At 35.0% G+C, this 20,938-nt stretch overlaps 2 protein-coding genes and 2 long non-coding RNA genes across 4 annotated transcripts; 2 read left to right on the forward strand and 2 right to left on the reverse strand.

The window, feature by feature from the left end:
• Positions 1–2,623: 2,623 nt before the first annotated feature.
• Positions 2,624–3,704, reverse strand: LOC103838212. The gene is made up of 2 exons (XR_627079.2): positions 3,480–3,704; positions 2,624–2,904 (listed from the first exon to the last, which is right to left on the reverse strand). It is a non-coding gene; the product is annotated as an uncharacterized LOC103838212 (long non-coding RNA).
• On the forward strand, positions 2,911–4,021 carry LOC103838213. Its single transcript, XM_033279481.1, has 2 exons — positions 2,911–3,160; positions 3,406–4,021. The coding sequence occupies exons 1-2, from the start codon at positions 2,956–2,958 to the stop codon at positions 3,945–3,947; spliced, it is 747 nt and encodes a 248-aa protein (XP_033135372.1). The 5' UTR covers positions 2,911–2,955; the 3' UTR covers positions 3,948–4,021.
• Positions 3,726–13,664, reverse strand: LOC117128042. The gene is made up of 3 exons (XR_004451176.1): positions 10,155–13,664; positions 9,913–9,914; positions 3,726–3,950 (listed from the first exon to the last, which is right to left on the reverse strand). It is a non-coding gene; the product is annotated as an uncharacterized LOC117128042 (long non-coding RNA).
• A 2,998-nt stretch (positions 13,665–16,662) lies between these two features.
• LOC103838208 lies at positions 16,663–17,751 on the forward strand. The gene is made up of 3 exons (XM_009114637.3): positions 16,663–17,131; positions 17,252–17,269; positions 17,385–17,751. The coding sequence occupies exons 1-3, from the start codon at positions 16,744–16,746 to the stop codon at positions 17,567–17,569; spliced, it is 591 nt and encodes a 196-aa protein (XP_009112885.1). The 5' UTR covers positions 16,663–16,743; the 3' UTR covers positions 17,570–17,751.
• The last annotated feature ends 3,187 nt before the right edge of the window (positions 17,752–20,938 follow it).

Below are 20,938 nucleotides of genomic sequence, written 5' to 3' on the forward strand. Positions count from 1 at the left end.
AAAAATGAAAATTTTAATGATTTTGAAGCAAAAAAAAAAAATTCTTAAACTTATAGGTCTGTAAACTAAAAAATCTCTGAACAAAATTATTGACAGTATAAAAAATAGAGATAATTGGCTGTATATACCTTTTATGAGCCAATATTAAGTAAATGCCCTAAGAGCCATAAAACCCCAATTCACTGTAGAATTTTGGCAGTATTGTTCCCATAATACCCTTCTGTCTACGATTTCATTAGATTTAGCTTACGTCTCTATTCATCTCTAGGTGTGCCAGCACACTGATTCTAAACCATATTTTTATGTTTTTAATATATTACTTTTTCATTGCCGTAAAACATCACAATCATCTTCTTCCTCTTTCTCAACTCTTCGTCTACAAATTTTTTTCTATTCCTTTATCCTTTGCGTATTGATATTTTTCACAAAGGATCATTTTTTATTGTTTAATAAATTTATGTATATATACTCTTCGGTCGACTAACGATTCTCCTTCTATTTTTCATATGTAATTTTAGATTCAAAAAAGAAGAAGAGAAAAGCAATGATGTTTATGGAGGCTATAAAGCACAAACTGGTAAAAAAGATTTGTGTTGAAGAAGAAGGAGACAGATTTAGAAGATTAAATCGTAATATCCACTTTCGTATTTTACTTTTATCAAATTGATAAGTTTTAATGTAGCAACTAATATATTGTGTTATATATAAAATATACTATAACGGTTAACATTGTAGTTATCGGGTGCAAAACCAAAGTATAACACTATGATTTAGCGGTAAAACATTTTGTTAGCTGACACTAATCTGTATTGTTTATCGGTGTTAGAAATATCATCTGTATATTTTAACCAAACTTTTATCAGTTAATGGTAACTTAATTTGTAGCATGTAACAAACCAAGTATCATCTAACAATAACTCTTCATATATAAGATAAACATTGGTCAGTCACTCACATTTAACAAAACCATTAACCTTTAAGCCAAAAGATAGATAATATATCAATTATATTATCTATCTTTTTGGTTTAATAAGTAACATAATTTTTGTATGTTAATCTGATTGTTGTTCCAACATAATGTAAATATTGTTCTCTAGGACAAGTTCAAAAATTTAACACATACTCCATGTACTCAATAGAATCTCATGAGGGCTAACAGTAAACCGGCAATACCATATAATAACCTCTAACAATGCGTTTTACATCTAACATCGGTTGTAGCGCCTAACACCATGCTAAGCGACCATAAAAGAATGTAACTAGATATACATCGGTTGTAGCACCTAACACCATGCTAAGCGACCATTAACAATGTAACTAGATATGATTTAATAACAGAACCTAACATCTAACAAATCTTGTCATCAGATAACTAATATAATTTAAGCTAACGTAAAAGTCAACCAAATGACTAAGATAATGCATCTAACATCAGGTGATAAAAAAACTGAGACGAAGATGGCACTGTAGGAGAGGAAGATCGGTAGCGGACTCTCACCGTTCAACTCATGCAAGACACCCACGAGATCTGGCCATTTTATTCGGATGCAGCGGCTCGTGTGACCTCTGATTAGAGCTACAATTATGATTTGGAATTTGAAAAAGCTTCGATTGTGAAGGAAAGTTAGAAACAATTATTAAAGGAGAACTGAAATTTAGATACCTAACAACAAGGAGCTTAGGAGATTTCCATGCTACAGAGGAGGTAGAAGAACTGGGCACAAGCAGTTGCAGCAGAATCAATCACCGCCATAGATTATCGTTGTCTAGATATTTATCATTAAAGGTATAGGAAGAAATCAAAGATCGTGACGATGGTTCTATGAAATTGTTCTCTCTACAAAAAGTTTTTGTGTTAATTCTCTCGTCAATGGATTCTTCACCTGCTACAAAATTCTAATAAAAAATAAAAAAAATTCTCTCACCATATGTATAGGTAGAGTACGATCGTAGAGTCATTATTTCATCTGACGCAATATCATGTATGCTCCCATTTAGAGTCATAGATTAGTAGGAATCAAATGGGGATTAAGAATTAAAGTTCAACAGTGTCGTGGGCATTTAGCTAATTTCGAGTTATTGTATGCATATAGAGCCTAATTTCTCTAAAAAATATTTGAAGGTACTAAGAAAATGTTATATTGTTCATATTAATACATATATTATATACATAGTTGCATTGTCTCCAGATTCTGCATGTGAGACTGCCATGAACCTCGCATTACGTAACGGGTATATTTTCACATTAATTTCTAAACGATAATGCATGTGATATTCTTTTTTTTTTTGTAAATGGTCGTAACGTTTAGACGTTGAAATACTTACCGGAACCTTATAAACTTGATTTGTTTATAGTTTCTAAAAGATGAAATGAAAAATGCTGACAAAATATGGCGTTATTATAAACTTGGTTGTGCATGTTTCTGTGTTGGGTTAATTTAGAACAAAATAGAAAGTTAGTTTATAGAAATGTTTGAATCGTATAAGCAGAAAACAATTTTGTTAATACTAATTGAGATGTTTGATACGATGAAGAGTATTGTTTTAGTTATTTCTTCTCGCACAAGTTTTCGGTGAATATAACATAAATAAAAACAAAATAAGTTTTCCGGGAAGACAAAGCTAAAAAGAAGTGATTCATGCTATATAAAGAAAGTGTCGTATATCATCGTTGGTTTTGGACATAGCCACATAGAAATACTAACGACCTTATATTCAAAATTTCTAGATATTAAATATAAATAAAACATATAGAGAGGCTATTAATTGTAACGTATGACATATGAAGAGACCGTGTGCAGTTGAAGTCTCAAACATAGACAATTTACTTCGCTACGCGTTTCATTCTTCACCAAACACTCCAACTGTATAGCTCTCAGTTTATATACAATCTGCAAATAACCACTACGGAAAGAAAAAGAAAAAGGTTGATAAGGTTCCACCATAGAAAGAAAGATGGAGATAATTAAACCAAAAGTTGAGGATGAAAAGAAGACAAAGAAAGATGATGTGATGACCAGTAATGGTCAAAAGTTCACTACTATTAAAGGGCATCTCAAAATCATTGAGGGTTTAAGACAAGGTAAGACAAAAGACGATCAATCTAGGAGCCCGAGATCCTCATCATCATCATATGTGATGGAGATCAAGATGGGAAATTGTAAGTTTTTAGGTTTTCTCATCATAGTCTTTATTTTTACAACAAAGTAATTGAATATGGTTCCAAATTATTAAGTTTGAACATCGATTATTAGGTTTGTTATAACCTATCATGCATGAACCTTTTTCTAGTAAATATAGAAATTAAAGTGAAAATTTATATCTCTATATCATTTATATAATTATTTTGACGAGCACTCTTGATTACTTCTTGTCTTATATTGAGTTAGCAATCTAATTTTACAGACAAACATTCGATTCAAAGATCAGAAAATACTAAAAGGATGGAAACTCAAGACAAGGGTAAGAAGGTGATGAACCTGAAACAAAACACAGAAGACGTTCATAAGATGAAGAATAAGAAAGTATGGGATTGCGAAAGCACACTCTATGACTCCTTCGAGCTCAACTCGTTCAATCGTCAACTCGACAACGCAATCTCTTCCTCCGCTAGATCCATGTCAATGCCTCACCTTCCTCCTCCACCGTCAGAAACCACGTCTTCGTCTGCGACAAAAAAGCAGCCATCAAACAAGATCTCACGCTCTCTACAGAAACTCGTAAAGTCAATCTTCAGACAGAAACAGTCAAACACTCCCCTTAAGGCATGTCACGGCGTAGATATGGATAAATACTACGTCGTTTTCGACAAGACGGGATCCCTCACGACGATTCCCGAGTCAAGAGAGTCAATAGAATTGGGTGGCTCAGAGATCAACTCGCTTGATAGAAAAACCGTGTCAGAGCGATTCTCACCGAGTCGACTCGCGGGTGTATCTTGTTCCTGATCACTAAGTATTATATGTTATAATTATATTATGTATTGTTTATTTTAAGATACGTAAAACGTCTTTCTTATCTATTGCATGAAGATCATAATTATAGTATATAGAAAACTACGAAAAGAAAAGAAGAGAGTAGAATACCAAAACGAGAAAGGATAAAGTTATTATTATTATTCGAAAGGGGCAATCTGATCACAATGCATTACATGCTTTATATAGAAGAAAAATCAGACAAATAATACTGTAAGAATTTATGATGATGGGCTCCACATTAACTTGTATACGCAAGTTCTTGACTTTGTAACACTCCCCCTTGGAGACCAGCATCATGTTGCCTCATTAAAAACCTTAATAGGAAAACCCAGTAGGAAAAACCATAGTAAGGCAAAAAGAGTACAACTCAGAAGCTCCCCCTCGAATAGACGATCATTACAGGTCTTGTTGATGACGCATTCCAATGTTGTAAACATGTTTTCTGAATGTCGTAGTGGATAGCGACTTCGTAAAGAGGTCTGCAGCATTATCACAGGATCGAACATATCTCACTTCAATTTCTTTATTCTTCTCGAGTTCTTGGGTATATGAGAAGAACTTTGGTGGAATATGTTTGGTTCGGTCACTTTTGATGTATCCTTCCTTTGTTTGAGCGACACATGCTGCATTGTCTTCATATATGATGGTCGGTTTTGAGTCGACGTTGATCCCACTACTTGATAGGATGTGTTTACTTATTGATCTGAGCCAAACACATTCTCTACTCGCTTCATGGAGAGCAATTATTTCAGCATGGTTCGAAGAAGTGGCTACAAGTGTTTGTTTCTGGGATCGCCATGATATAGCGGTTCCTCCAACCGTGAAGACGTACCCTGTTTGTGATCGAGCTTTATGGGGGTCAGATAAATATCCTGCATCTGCAAAGCCAACCATTTCTCCGTTAGTATTATTAGGATAAAATAATCCTAAATCAATCGTTCCTTGGAGATAGCGAAAGACATGTTTGATCCCATTCCAATGTCTTTGCGTAGGGGATGAACTAAATCTTGCCAAAAGATTAACAGCAAATGATATATCAGGCCGAGTACAATTAGCAAGATACATAAGTGCTCCTATTGCACTTAAATATGGCACTTCAGGACCAAGTATATCTTCATTTTCTTCGTGTGGTCGAAAGGGATCATTTTCGACATTAAGTGATCTGACGACCATAGGAGTACTAAGTGGAGTCGATTTGTCCATGTTGAATCGTTTCAACACTCTTTTCGTATATGTAGACTGGTGTACAAATATACCCTTTTGAGAATGCTCAATTTGTAGGCCAAGACAATATTTTGTTTGTCCGAGATCTTTCATCTCAAATTCTCCTTTTAAATAATCAGATGCCTTTTGTATTTCGACTTTAGTCCCAATAATATTTAGGTCATCAACATATACGGCAATGATAACAAATCCAGATGATGTTTTCTTGATGAAAACACATGGGCATATAGGATTGTTTACATATCCTTCTTTAGTTAGATGTTCACTGAGACGATTATACCACATGCGTCCAGACTGTTTTAAACCGTATAATGATCTTTGCAATTTTATTGCACATAACTCTTTAGGTTTAGAACTTAATGGTTCTGGCATTTTAAATCCGTCAGGGATTCTCATATAAATATCAGTGTCCAAAGATCCATATAAGTATGCAGTAACAACGTCCATTAGACGCATCTCTAGATTTTGATTAGCCGCAAGACTCATCAAAAATCTAAATGTGATTGCATCCATAACAGGAGAATATGTTTCTTCATAATCGATTCCAGGTCTTTGAGAAAATCCTTGAGCTACAAGGCGAGCTTTATATCTCATAACCTCGTTTTTCTCATTTCGTTTCCGAACGAAAACCCATTTGTAACCAACTGGCTTCACAGCTTCAGGTGTGATTATAATGGGACCAAATACCTCTCGTTTGTTAAGTGAATCAAGTTCGACTTGTATTGCATCTTTCCATTTTATCCAATCATGTCTCCTTTGACACTCCAAGATAGATTTTGGTTCAGGGTCATCATTCTCTTCATCTATTTCCTTCGAAACAAAGTATGAGAAAAGATCATCAACACCATTCACTTTGTTTCGATTCCATATTTTTCTATTATGAATGTAGTTAATAGAAATCTCATGATTTTCTTCAGAATCATGATGTTCAACATTGTCATTGACCTCGTTGTTAATCTCTTCCAACTTTTCTTCTATATTGGAAAGATTTTGTTTTTCTGACTCCTTTCGTTTTCTAGGATTCTTATCCTTAGAACCAATAGGTCTACCACGCTTCAAGCGTATTTTAGACTCTCGTGTATTATCTTCTACTCCACGTTCATGTGGCATTTCTACGCGAGCAGGAGTATTTGCAGCCGGTATATGGGATTTTGTAACCAATTTGGTGTCTGCAAAAGCATCGGGTAGTTGATTTGCGATGCTTTGTAAATGCATAATCCGACGGACCTCTAATTCCGATTGTTTTGTAGGAGGATCAAGGTGTAATAAAGATGGTACACACCATTTGATATCCTTTCCTACTTGTTTATTTTCTCCCCCTAGAACTGGGAATACTTTTTCATCAAAGTGACAATCAGCAAAACGTGCCGTAAATACGTCACCAGTTTGCGGTTCTAGGTATCGTATAATTGATGGAGAGTCACAACCAACATATATCCCTAACCTCCTTTGAGGTCCCATCTTTGTACGTTGGGGAGGTGCAATCGGCACATATACAGCGCAACCAAAAATTCTTAGATGAGAAATGTTTGGTTCTCGTCCAAAGGCTAACTGTATTGGAGAGTATTTGTGATATGCACTTGGTCTTATTCGAATCAATACTTCTGCATGCACAATAGCATGTCCCCACACAGAAGTTGGGAGTTTAGATTTCATAATCAATGGTCTTGCAATCAGTTGCAGACGTTTAATTAATGATTCGGCCAAACCATTTTGTGTATGAACATGAGCAACAGGATGTTCAACATCAATTCCAGTTACCATACAATAATCATTGAATGCTTGGGAGGTAAATTCACCAGCGTTGTCCAGTCTAACTCTCTTTATCGGATAATCAGGAAACTGAGCTCTTAGTTTGATTATCTGAGATAAAAATCTCGCAAATGCCATATTTCGAGAGGACAATAGACAAACGTGTGACCATCTACTCGACGCGTCGATCATTACCATAAAATAATAGAATGGTCCACAAGGTGGATGTATAGGTCCACAAATATCACCTTGAATTCGTTCAAGGAACTTTGGTAACTCTTTATCTATTTTGGTTGGCGATGGTCTTATAATCAACTTTCCAAGAGAACACGCAGTACATGTCATTTTATTCCCTTGATAAACTTCTTGGGGTTTCAGTGAATGACCATGTGAGTTCTCGATGATTTTTCGCATCATTGTAGTGCCTGGATGACCAAGACGATCATGCCATAGTGTAAAATCACTAGAATTTTCCTTAATCACCAAATGTGATTCAATGGCACTTATATATGTATGATGTAGACCAGAAGAGAGTTTTGGTAATTTTTCCAATACCTTTTGTTTTCCCGATTTCTCAAGAGTAATATACATATACTTCTTTCCATCCTCAGTTGCAGACTGAGTATCAAATCCTTGAAGATATATGTCTTTAAAACTCAACAAATTCCTTTTAGAATTTGGAGAAAATAGTGCATTATTTATCGAGAATTTTGTCCCGTTGGGTAACGTGAAATGGGCTTTACCAATCCCTTCGATCAAGTCTGCAGGACCTGATATTGTATTAACAGTGATATTTGTCGGTTTTAGTTCAGAAAAATATTTTCTGTGCTTCAGAATAGTGTGCGTTGTTCCACTATCTGGTATACAAATATCTCTAGCATTGATCTTGGTTGATGTTCCATTTGTAATGTCCATTTCTGAGACAAACAAAAAGAATTAACATAAGATAATATTATTCATAAAATATTATACATCATTAGCAAACATTAAACACATAATAATTATACATAAGAAGGTGAAAAGCACACAATAATTATACATTAATCTTCCACAAACAACAATTATTTATGGTATAATTGTGGAATTTCAAGAGTCACATGATGGGCACTTAGGCTTCCGTGATAGCGGTCTCCTCGAAATCATTCACAAAGTCAGACGCATCGAGGTGCGTTGTACCCTCAGAATGTTCCGCAAAGTTTACTTCCTTTTCTTTTCCTTTGACGGACTCTTTGTATAGAGCGCAAAGGTGTGCAGGGGTACGACATAAACGAGACCAATGTCCCTTAGTACCGCATCTGAAACAAGCTTCTTCTCGCTTCTGGGAGGTATTTCCTTGGTGTTCTTTTCCCTTAGGGGTTTGCTCAGAGCGGACCCACTGGAATGACTTCCTATCTTGTGGATTGTACTTTCGTCCACGTCCACGGTAGTTTTGACGACCACGACCGCGACCCCAATAGGCTTTATTTTCCTTGACTGGTTTCTTCGCATCTAACGCGTTTGCTTCAGGAAACGGTTTTGAACCAGTTGGACGAGTCATGTGATTCTTGATCAGAAGCTCGTTGTTCTTTTCTGCTATGAGAAGCGCCACAATTAATTCTGAAAATTTGGTATATCCCCGCAACCTGTACTGTTGTTGTAGGGTGATGTGGCTCTTATGGAATGTGGTGTATGTCTTCTCAAGCATTTGAGATTCGGTGATTGTTTCACCACAATATCTCAATTTGGCCACAATTCCTAACACAGCCGAGTTGTAATTCATCACTTTGTCGAAATCTTGAAATCTCAGACTCTGCCATTCATCCCGAGCAAGTGGAAGTGTTATGTCTTTCTGATGATCAAAACGATCTTTCAGAGACTTCCATAGCTCTTTAGGATCTCTCATGTTGGCATAGTCATAAATAATACTTTCATCAAGGTGTCTTCTAAGGAAGATCACCGATTTAGCCTTTTCTTGAGGCGTTGAAGTATTAATCTCTTTAACGGTCTCGGATAGACCAAGAGATTCAAGATGAAGTTCGACATTTGTAACCCATGAAATGTAGTTGGTGTCGGTGATGTCTAGAGCGGGGAATTGGAGCTTCTCCATGTTTGCCATTGGATTTCTAAAATCAAATAATATATTAGAATTTCATAATTTTAAAATGAACCATTTATATTAATAATACACGCAATTACAAGGAGAAACAGCGCATAGAAAAGTAAACCGACATTGAGCGTAAATTCCTCAGGAGCAAATTCTCCGATAAAAAGACCGTACATAGAAGCAAAAATTAGAATTGCACATACAACCAAAAATATGCGAATCATCCTTTTTGTAATGATAAACCGTAATGGAGCGATTTGAAAATATTTGAGAGAAGATGAAATGTTTTGGATGAAGTAAATGAGTGAGAAATGAGTATATTTATAGATAAAAACACTGTTCATAGCCGTTAACTAGCCGTTTAGAAAGTAATTTTTTTTTTTTTTTTTTTTTTTTTTTAAATTTATATATGACCGTTGGAGGTAAAAGAAAAACATAAGATAGAAAAAAAAATTAATCATAAACAATCAGTGAGCAATTATAAAATTTATCAATTTAAACATATATATAAATATATGTGCCTACTTAAATATATTTAGTTATCTATGGGGATAAAATTATCCGTCAAATTTGAAAGCAAAAATATTAAGGTGATCAAATCTGTAAAATAATAAATTATGATAATGGACTCAAATATAAAATAACAAGTTAAATGTTTAGGCGGTATACCGGCCATCATGGTGCCTTAAGCAACCATTGTAAAATTAACAATAAAAGGCGGGGCGGCAGGGCCGCACTCCGGTAATCATAAACAAATAAAATGGAGGCCCCACTCCGAACATAATAATCAAAAGAAAGAATTATAATAATAGAGTGATCGTGCTGATAACGTGTTATAATTATATTATGTATTGTTTATTTTAAGATACGTAAAACGTCTTTCTTATCTATTGCATGAAGATCATAATTATAGTATATAGAAAACTACGAAAAGAAAAGAAGAGAGTAGAATACCAAAACGAGAAAGGATGAAGTTATTATTATTATTCGAAAGGGGCAATCTGATCACAATGCATTACATGCTTTATATAGAAGAAAAATCAGACAAATAATACTGTAAGAATTTATGATGATGGGCTCCACATTAACTTGTATACGCAAGTTCTTGACTTTGTAACATTATATAATTTATTGATTGATGTAAGCGTAACCCGTTAATGAATAGAAAGTCTTTAAAAGTACTGTATTTGAAATAAGTATTATGGTCATGTTTTTTTTCTATTTTGAAACACTGTTTATTTAACCGTTTTATGTTAATATATACTATAAATCCGTAATGACTTTTATTCTTGTCATTTAAGTAGTTAACTGAAAACATTTTATTAACAGAAAGGCCAACAAATTCCCAAGAACAAATGTTTTTTTCAGAAATTTTACTTTCATATTTTTCCAATGTCGTACTCTACTTTTTATCAAAATTAGCAATCTTCATAAATCGGTTATTGTTTCTGTTATTTGAGTATCTTATAGATAATGTTAATTGAGAAGTCACTTACGTGATTTCTGCTGATGTATCAATCATAGGAAAGCTCCCTAATTAATTATTTTAAGTTGATTACTTAAAGATTTTATTTATTTATTTAGATTAGTTAAAAATTAAATCAAAAACTAACTTACATCAATAACCAAATAAATAATACTTAACAATAATGGTATCACAAATATGTATATAAAGAAATTGAGTCAACAATGCTTAGATTTGTGTCATAAATTATTTTGTCCATTTAAGAAAATAAAATTTTCAAAAAAAAACAGAGATTTACAAACTTTCCTTTGCATATTTTATAGATAATAAAAAGATACAATTAGTGGTTAGTAATTTTATTACATATGTATTATACAGATTTTATATATATATATATATATATAATATAATCTGAAGTAAAAAATAAATGAAATTTTAGATAGTAAACTGACTTAAGATTTTACATTAACAAATCTGTAATTAAATTTACTATAAAATCTGGTAAGTAAATTCACATTTAAATTAATTGTTTAAGAAAATAGAGATTTGAAAATTTCCTTGTATCTTATAACGATAAATAAAAATAAAATACAACTAATAATATTCATTAGTTGCATATTATATATATAATGATATACAAAACATGTATATATAATTTCATTTGAAATTAAATGTTAAAATAATATTAGATTTTAAAAAAATTAAATTACTTTTTCATCATCAAACCAGTACAAAACTATATCGTTTGTAAAAACTGATAAATAAATTAATACATATTTAAAAATATTATGTTTAAGGTTTTTTTTTAATTCCTTTGTATGTTATAGATAACTGGAAATAAATTAGTAGCTAACAGTTTTTGTTATTTGAGTATGTTATAGATAATATTAAGTAAGAAGCCACTTAACTGATTTTTGTTGATGTATTAATCATAAGAAATCTCTCTAGTTAATTATTTTAATTTGATTGGTTAATGATTTATTTTATTTTATTAATTTATTTTAGCTAAAAAAATTAAACAAAAAAACTAACTTACATCAATAACCAAACAAATCATACTTAACAATAATTGTACACAAATATGTATTTAAAGAAATTGTGTCATCAATGCTCGGATTTGTGTCATAAACTATTTTGTCTATTTAAGAAAATATTTTTTTCAAGAAAACAAAGATTTAAAAACTTTCCTTCGCATATTTTATAGATAATAAAACAAGATAAAATTAATGGTTAGCATTTTTTTTTACTTTTGTATTATATATATTATTATATACAAAACTATATATAATATAAATTACATAAAAAATAAAATTAATTTTAGATTGTAAACATATTTAAGATTTTCCATTAACAAATATGTAAATTCAATATTTACTGTAAAATCTGGTAAATTATTTCACATTTTAAATTAATTGTTTAAGAAAGAAGAGACTTGAAAATTTCCTTATATATTATATAGATGAATAAAGATAAAAAAATACAATTTGTAACTTTCATTAGGTGCATATTGTATTGATAATGATATACAAAAAATGTAATATAATTTCATTTTAAAGTTAATGTTAAAAACAATTTTAGATATAAAAAAAATTGTAGTTACTTTTTTCATAATCAAACATTTAGAAAGCTATATCGTTTGTAAAAACAGATAAATCATTTTACAGATATTAAAAAATAATCTGTTTTAATTTGTTTTAAAAAAAAATTGTTTGCATGTTATAGATAACTAACAATAAAATTAGTTGCTAGCAGTTTTTTTATTTGAATATCTTATAGATAATTTTAATACACAAAATATGAATAATCATGTAGACTTGACTGACAAATCATATCAGTTATATAAATATGTGGTGTGTACTGTTTGAATCTAACCGATCATTTAACTGAAAGTTATTCATAATTTCTTAGAACTTTGTGCTAGCATGTTATAAAGTATATAACTATAAACAAAACAAAATGTGTAGTTAATAGGTTTTTGCTATTTGTGTATCTTATAGATAATGATATACAAAAAATTGAACAATCATTTAAACTTGACTTACAAGACATTTCAATTATATATATATATATATATATATATATATGTGGTGTGGCTAGCTATTTTAATTTATCTGAATCATTTAATTTATTTGTTCATAATGTCTTTGAACTTTTTTTTAATAGTGAAACTGCCTAGTTATTTATTTCTAAATTTTGGACGTTTGGCGTTAAATAATATACAGGACGAATTACTCTAAACTATAATAGCCGATGAAATATTTTGTGATTTCACAAATTATTATCATGTATATATCATTTTTTTAAATATTATTTGTGATATCGTGTATATATTATTTTTGGAATATATTATTGGATGTATAAACAAATGTAATATTAATTCAATGACATTCACAAATAAAAAGTACATAGTTAGTTATTCTAAAATGACATTTAAAGCATACACTAAGTATTTTTTAAAGAGAATTACACCATAAGGCAGTTTTGTCTTTTTTATATCATAAAAAGACAGTTTTTGCTCTTCACACAGTTTCTAGTAACAACTTCCTTTTTACCTAACTAACTAGTTATCTCTTAACTAATTCACATGCTAACTAAATGTTGTTATTAGCGGGAGATGACCTCAACCGTTGATCTTCATGCCTCATAGACGGCCCAGATTTAATATGCTTTTTATTGACAAGACTGATATCTGTGTCCTTTTTCAGCCCTTGGATTAACCTTTCTACTTTATTCATCTACGGTCAATATTACATATTGATGAAAAAGTCAATCTTATCTCCTTCTCTTCTGTGTTTTCCATTTTTTTGCTGCTACAAGTTAATGTCACGAAGAAGTTCTACACGTTCACTGACCCTCCTCCGCCGTCTACTCTGACTTATTGGCCTTCTAACAGTAAGGAGCTCGCCACCGGCCTCACCACACCACCCATTATCATGACCAACGACGGGGCCGTATCTTATTTCCTCCACCACCTCGCTATAAACAAAACCATGAACGGGTTTTTGGATTGTATCATTTTAGATTGCAACTTATGATTGTTGTGTGGAAGATGCTTAATTGCTTTACTTCTGTGATTTCCAAGCAACACCTTTTGACTCTCTTTCGCTCTACTACCATGTACCTTGATACACACAATCTCAAGCTTCTAACTATCACGTATGTACACATGTACATCTCTTTCCGATTTCAGTCCTATGTACACATAAAAATCATGAACACATATAACGTTCCTCATACCCCCCAATATCCCTTCTACTTTCACACTTCTTAACAACTCTTATGTACTCCTCCGAGATCATTTCCACGTATACATGGACACATCTAACACATGTAACTTACACGGGTGTACACAGGCGATTTACACCCTTCTACTACATCGAACTCCCTTAGACACCTACTTTTCACACAAGGAGTCTTTTGAACACCAGAATCACTCCTCATTCTCGTGTTCTGCTACGGTCGTCTACACGTTTACATTTTTACCCAACACAAGGATACTACTCGCAACAATACTACTCTGTCGTCTACATTCAGCGTCCTTCATCGCCTCATACACATGTACATATACAGGACTTTTTGGGTTTACCAACCACGCTTAGCCACTTTATCCCATCGTACACATGTACAAAATAGCCTCTCATTCTACTGTTTCAAATATCAAAGGGAAATGACCCCATGCACATGTACACCTACTCTATTCGTACTACCAACCTACTCGTACACATGTACTTTTCGTGTACTACTACATGAGTGTACAGCCAGTCTTTCATACCTCGTTAACATGTACATGTGTTACACCACACAAGCCACTTCATCCCAACATGGGGGGGGGGGGACTTTACCTGTTTAATACACCACACAAGCCACTTCATCCCAACCTAAATATGTACACACACCGTGCACTGGTACACCTCATTTCTCAAAATATCTCTGGCCACTGACCCCAGCCACATGTACACCTACTATACACTCATACACATGTACGTTTTTACGAGCTACATAGTCTCACGTAATAATGTTCAATTGATTGATTGTGTTGTAAATCCTCATGTTTATTAGGAAACTACTTGTCTGCACATTTAGCAATAAGTTACATGTCCTACAAATCTTTAAAACTAAGAAAACAACCAGTTCAATCCATACATGCATTCCCACATTGTACACAAACAAAACATACATTTTACTGATCAAATAGGTCCACATCCCTAACCAGTTACAATCCAAAAAAATATTCAGCCTTAACATACAGCTCTAATGTAAATACAGAGGTACAACCACCCCTTTGTAGATATACATAGCATAATGCTTCCGGAAGATGTCCACCAAATCATCTGTCAGCCCCACCATTTTAGGGTTCCGGTCACCGGTGGAATACATCTCCAGAAACTTCACAGCCTTAGGACCGCAATCACCGCTGCGTAAGTTTTCATACAAACCACCAACCCGTATCACTCGAAACGCGGCTTCCGTACGATCCCCCACCGCATCCACAGGACACACCTTCATCTATCCCCCACCGCATGTGTAGGTCGCATCATCAGTCAGGTCATCACCTGAACCGATCTCATCATCTATTCCCTGCAGAACCGGGAAATTATAATTATACAATGCTTTAAAATTAGAGACGCGTGGGAAAATATCTTTACCACTTCATCAACATCAGCAGGCTTCCGAGTCTCCTTCAACAGGCCCACATTTCCATGTTCGTGTACAACTTCATCACCAACCTCCTCCTAAACGTTGTACGCAACAAACAATCATTATGTGTACACAATGAAACACGGTAGATGTACACCAAACGTATGTGTCCACATACAAATGTGTCCACATACATTGCCAATGTGTACAACTTTAATCATCGTCCCCGTGTACAATCAAAACAACATGTACACACGACGTACCCACTCGGGATATAATCTCCCCTGACATGTTCGGCCAATAAACTTCCCGCATCATCGCCCTCAATAGCAGGAATCAACTCGCCTCCGGCCTGTACAAAAAGGTTTCACCGTCAGTTGTAAGCAAAGAAAACACTTATGCTTTGTGGTCGTCTAATTTAATCCGTCACTACCTTTGGGAGGACAGTTTCAGTAACCAAGCCTGCATCCCGCATCACGGCCTCAACTTAAGGATCCAAACTCCCCTGCTCCTACAAGTTGTTTACAGAAATTTTAATTCCAATCTGTTGGTGGCGAAGAGCCGCTTAGGCAAACGAAGCCCTACTTCATTGCAACCGTCTTTATCTAGAGTAAAAAAGGAAATTAAAAGTTCTTAGATAATCATAACACCACCACAAAACCATCAAAAAAACACCGCAATGTTAATTCCTTACCAACTGAGGCTGCTTTTGGGCCAGCAATCAGCCTTTTGCTTGCTTCCGGCGTCGGCGACGGTGACTTCATGGTCTGCCTAGAGCTTCTACGCCGTACTTCGCTTCCGCCCTCGTCTTTTCTTGTAGCCATCGTCTTCCTCGAACTTCTGCGGCGTTTATCGGCTACGCCGTCGTCAGTATCCATCTTCTTCGGCACTAATCGTTTTCAATTTTTCTCTCTCCTAAATAAAAGTTAAATCGTGTATAACAAACGCAAGTACAAAAGCACTGTCCAATAAAACCAATTTAAAGTGATGTGGGCCCTATTTCAATTTCGAATTTCAAAAAAGGAAACCAGAACAGAACTCTAACTAAGGCCTAGAACGATTGTTAAGGGGAAGTTACCATTTTCAAGGGTAAATTAAGTCTTTTCACATGATAAACTACCTCAGTAGCACTAACTGTCTTTCTGTGTAAAAAAAAACTTAAAACTGCCCTGCAGTGTTAATAACTCTATTTTTTACTATAGTTGTTGTTGATAAGAGATCTAATAAATACTTCAAAATCACACTTTCTATTTTAAAACGTTATAAGATGTTTCAAAAAAAAACATTATAAGATAATCAAAATAAACAAAACATAAATTTAATTATATAGAAAATATATAACAAATTAAATTCACATTCAATTTGAAAAAATAAAATTATATTATAGCATGTGAAAAACATAGCAAATATTATATTATTACTGAATTTAAAAAGCTATTTGTATAGGGGAAACCACCTAGTAAATGTAGAAACAGCACACATGTAGTTTACAAAGACCCAAAACGGGACGAAATTCTCCAGCTATCCTCTTTTCATTTGTTGTCATCTCTCATCCACATCATTTTCCTTCTCTCACCCACCGTGAGAGGAAAGAGAAAGAGAAGATGATTCTGATGCTCTCTTACTCTCCGGCGATAATCTCAGCCGTTAAATATGTGGGGTCGTCTCCGTTCAACACTCGACGACTTTCTCAGCCTAGTATCTCCATCTCTAGAAACAAGAGCTTCTTCTTACACTTGACAGAGACGAAAGAGAAAACAAGAAGAAGAAGAGGAGAAGATGGGAGAGTTTCGATCGTGTGTGACGCAGGAGGGATGTTTCCGGTGGACCCATGGGCTCCAACCATAGATTCACAGAGCATAGCATCGCAGCTCTTCGCGGTGTCTCTGTTTCCGTACATAGGTTTCCTCTACTTTCTCACCAAATCCAAAACTGCTCCAAAGCTCACACTTTTCGGATTCTACTTCTTGCTTGCCTTCGTTGGAGCTACGAGTAAGTAGAGCCTGTTTTTAGCGTTTTGCGTCTTGCTCTTCTGATAGCGTTTAGCGTTTCTTGATTTCCTTTTTGGCTTTGGTGATTTGATCAATTGAATTTGGGGTGTAAACGGTGCAGTACCAGCTGGAATATATGGTAAGTTTCTTCCACATTATATAAATTTCTCAGTTAATATAGATGGTGGTTGATCTTGGAAACTGATTGGTTTTCTTTGGTTTCTTTTTTTAATATTTATTGGATGAAAATGAAGCTAAGGTGCATTATGGAACATCATTGTCGAACGTTGATTGGTTACATGGAGGAGCTGAATCACTTCTTGCTCTCACCAATTTGTTTATCGTGTTGGGTCTCAGACAAGCTCTGAGGAAGTCTGAAGATAATGATGAAGAAACTCCAACAACAAGTCAACAAGAACAAGAAAAATCTTCAGTCTAGTAAAATATGGAAATGATATATATGTTCTTATTTTTTGGAATTCTACTTTTTTTGTTTAATAGTTAGGGGTTATAAATGATACCCTTTCCGTTTCATTTGTATTGTCGTTGTAGAATAACATTTGTATTTCAAAATAAATATTATTTTAGTATTTTGACGTAAAATTTATTATTTTTATGCTATATGATTCTTTATATTCTTCAAATCTATTTTTAATTTAATGATTTTTTATTTAAAAGATATACAAAACTAAATATATTAAAATGAAATGGAGGGAGTAGAACTCACCGGCATCAATCCCCCGTTTTGAACCGTAACTTATGGACAATGGCAAGCTTATAGTCCATATACACATGCGGGGCGCTAGTTAGATGCTCTTACCTCTGAATCTGTGATATTTGAATTATCTTTTGCTATGCTAAAATATATATTACATGAAGGTATATATCGTATTGATGATATTTATTATGTTGCAGCAAAAAGAAAAAAAAAAAGAATTAGACTCTTGTTCAAAGCTTTGACTGGAGGAAAAAAAACTCGGAATCAAAAAACATAAAGCATTTATTAAGCTAGTGCTAAATATGTTGGAGAACAGAATGACTCAAAAGAAACTCGTTGAAAGAGGAACAAATAATTGCATCAAGCTCATAAATTATTAGTTAAGATTTTTGTTAAATATTAGCTTAGTCATTAGTTAGATGATTAACTCACTAAATGTTATACGTACTTGTATATAAGTGTACACTACATTCTAATTAATGAACATAAACACGATTATACAAAAAGTAGCTTTGAACCAAAAGCAAAAAAAATACCACTATTCATGAAAAGAAGAATAATAAAAAAAAAGTCAATTGGCTTGACTAGTTAATCAATTTTGTGTGGATATATACACGTTAGTTTTGAAGTTTGAATACTGCGTTTAGGTTATTTTCTAGCGTGAAAGCCACATCATTACGAATTATCCTACGTTATACTATCTTTTTTTTTTTTTTTTTTGTAACACAAACTTCCTTAAATCATCAGAGTATGTGGTTAAACCACTTGATACAAAGCCAAAGCCTGTTTAGCCAAACCATCTGCAACAGAGTTTTTTGCTCTAGGAATCCAACTAAAATAAACAGTTTCAAAAGCAAGACAGTTAATTCTAATGTCTGAGATGATCCCGTAGATCTCCGGAGGTTCCAACTTCGACCGTAGGGCTTTAATAAGTTGAGCAGAATCTGATTCCAGTCTGATGTGCCGGAGTCCCAGCTCTTTGCATTTCTTAACTGCCTCTCGCATGGCCAAACCCTCTGCGATGAGAGGGGAGCTTACAAAGCAGTTCACTGATTGGAAGTTCAGGGTTTCACTTGTTTTCCTGATTGACCATCCCAGTCCCGCAGTCCTTGTGTCGACTTTCCAGGCTGCATCAGTTTGAATCACAGCTTCTCGGGGGGAGGTTGTTCGGCATGCTTGGGGGTGTGGGCTCTGTCGCTGTTCCTTGCTCTGTGCGTTGAGCCATTCACGAGCTGCCGCCACTGCGTGGGTGATCACTTCTTCTACAGTGAACACTTTGTTGTTGAAAATCAATTTGTTACGTGCAGTCCAAAGCGCCCACACTATCCATGGTGCAAGTTGACCGTCTACAATCCCAACCGGTGGCAGGCAAGGGTTCTCAATAAGATGCGACCAATCGGTCCTCAAATCTAGTAATCTTCTCCTATCAACTTGTTGTAAAAAAGGAGCTTTTCTCCACACTTTCTCAGCAAATTCACATTGAAAGATGAGATGATCAATAGATTCGATATTACCGCATCTTTTGCATCGAGGGTCAATATTTATCTGTCTTGCCAGTAGTTTTTCGCCTGCCGGGAGAGCTCCGCGAAGTGCTTTCCACACAAGAATTTGAATCTTCGGTGCTGTCTTCAAGTTCCAAACGCATTTGTTCCAGTTGATGGTGTGCTCGTTCTCTAATCTGTCTTCTTCTTCTTTGCGTTTCTCCACCGCCGCCATATATCCCGATTTGATCGTATAAACTCCATCTCGGGTGTGAATCCAGAACCGTTTGTCAGGAGCCCCTAACGAGCTTGGCTTGATGCTGAGGATGGTGTCTGCCATAGCAGGGAATATTTGCTGAATCTTCGGGTGATCCCAAATAGTTGTGCCTTCTATCATCAGGTCAGAAACTTTGAGATTTGAGTGAGTCTCTAAGGCTGGTCCTATGGGTCTGGCCAGTCTCGTTGAGCTAAGCCAGGGGTCATCCCAGGCATGAATTGCTTTCCCGTCTCCCACCGATCATCCCATGTTTCGTACCAGTAGGTCTCTACCTATCAATATTCCACGCCAGCCATGTGACTCAACATTGCGATCCTGGCAGGTAAGGAAATCCACCTCTTGGCAGTATTTGTGAAATAAGATCCTAGCAAGGAGGCATGAAGGGTTGTGAAGTAGTCTCCAGCTCAGTTTGGCCAAGTAGGCGTCGTTGAAGCACTGAAAGTCCCTAAACCCGAGACCCCCTTTAGTTTTGGTTTCCGCCATATCGTCCCAAGAGACCCACGCCATCTTTCTATCACCAGAGTTTGAATCCCACCAAAATCTTGTTACTGCTGATTGTATCCGCTTACAGAGAGAGATCGGAAGCTTAAAACATGACATAGCATGTGATGGCATGGCGTTAAGCACACTCTTTAGCATCGTTAGTTTTCCAGCCGTAGATAAGAAGCGATTCTTAAAGCTCTTGGCCTTTTGCTTGATCTTATCAACGATTAAGGCAAATAAATCCTTCTTACGCCTGCCGAAGTGCTCGGGGAGTCCGAGGTATTTCCCAACACCACCTTCGTTTTGGATTTGTAGACAGTTTTTTACCCGGTTTTTGATTTGTGCTGGGGTTCTTTTCGAGAAAGAAACAGAGGACTTTGCTGCGTTGATTGTTTGTCCAGACGCTTCTTCATAGCAGAGGAGGAGTCGTCTAAGTGAGTTACTGGCTTCATCGGTAGCTTCTATGAAAAACATCGTGTCGTCCGCAAACAATAAATGGTTAACCCGCGGCCCTCCTCGAGCTACACTGATTCCTTTCAAGGTACCATCCCCTTGTGCTTTGTTACATAGTCCCGAGAGAACTTCACTACACAATATGAAAATGTATGGTGAAAGTTGGTCTCCTTGACGGATTCCTCTACTCGGTTTAACCCTTCCCCTAGGCGAGCCGTTGATAAGGAAGGAGTATGTAACAGTGGTAATACACTCCATGATTAATGTAATCCACTTCGGATGGAACCCCATCCTATGTAGCACTAGTGAGATAAATTCCCATTCGAGTCTATCGTAAGCTTTGCTCATGTCTGTTTTAACAGCCATAGCACAACGGACTTCAGCCTCCGACGATTT

Source organism: Brassica rapa, chromosome A09 (assembly GCF_000309985.2).
Source record: "Brassica rapa cultivar Chiifu-401-42 chromosome A09, CAAS_Brap_v3.01, whole genome shotgun sequence".
In the NCBI taxonomy this organism is placed as follows: Eukaryota; Viridiplantae; Streptophyta; class Magnoliopsida; order Brassicales; family Brassicaceae; genus Brassica; species Brassica rapa.

Excerpts from the sequence above, each read along its gene's own strand:
- LOC103838208 (XM_009114637.3), top strand. The coding sequence starts at position 16,744 with ATGATTCTGATGCTCTCTTACTCTCCGGCGATAATCTCAGCCGTTAAA.
- LOC103838213 (XM_033279481.1), top strand. The coding sequence starts at position 2,956 with ATGGAGATAATTAAACCAAAAGTTGAGGATGAAAAGAAGACAAAGAAA. Across the intron at positions 3,161-3,405 it reads GGAGATCAAGATGGGAAATT|ACAAACATTCGATTCAAAGA; the intron begins GTAAGTTTTTAG and ends CTAATTTTACAG.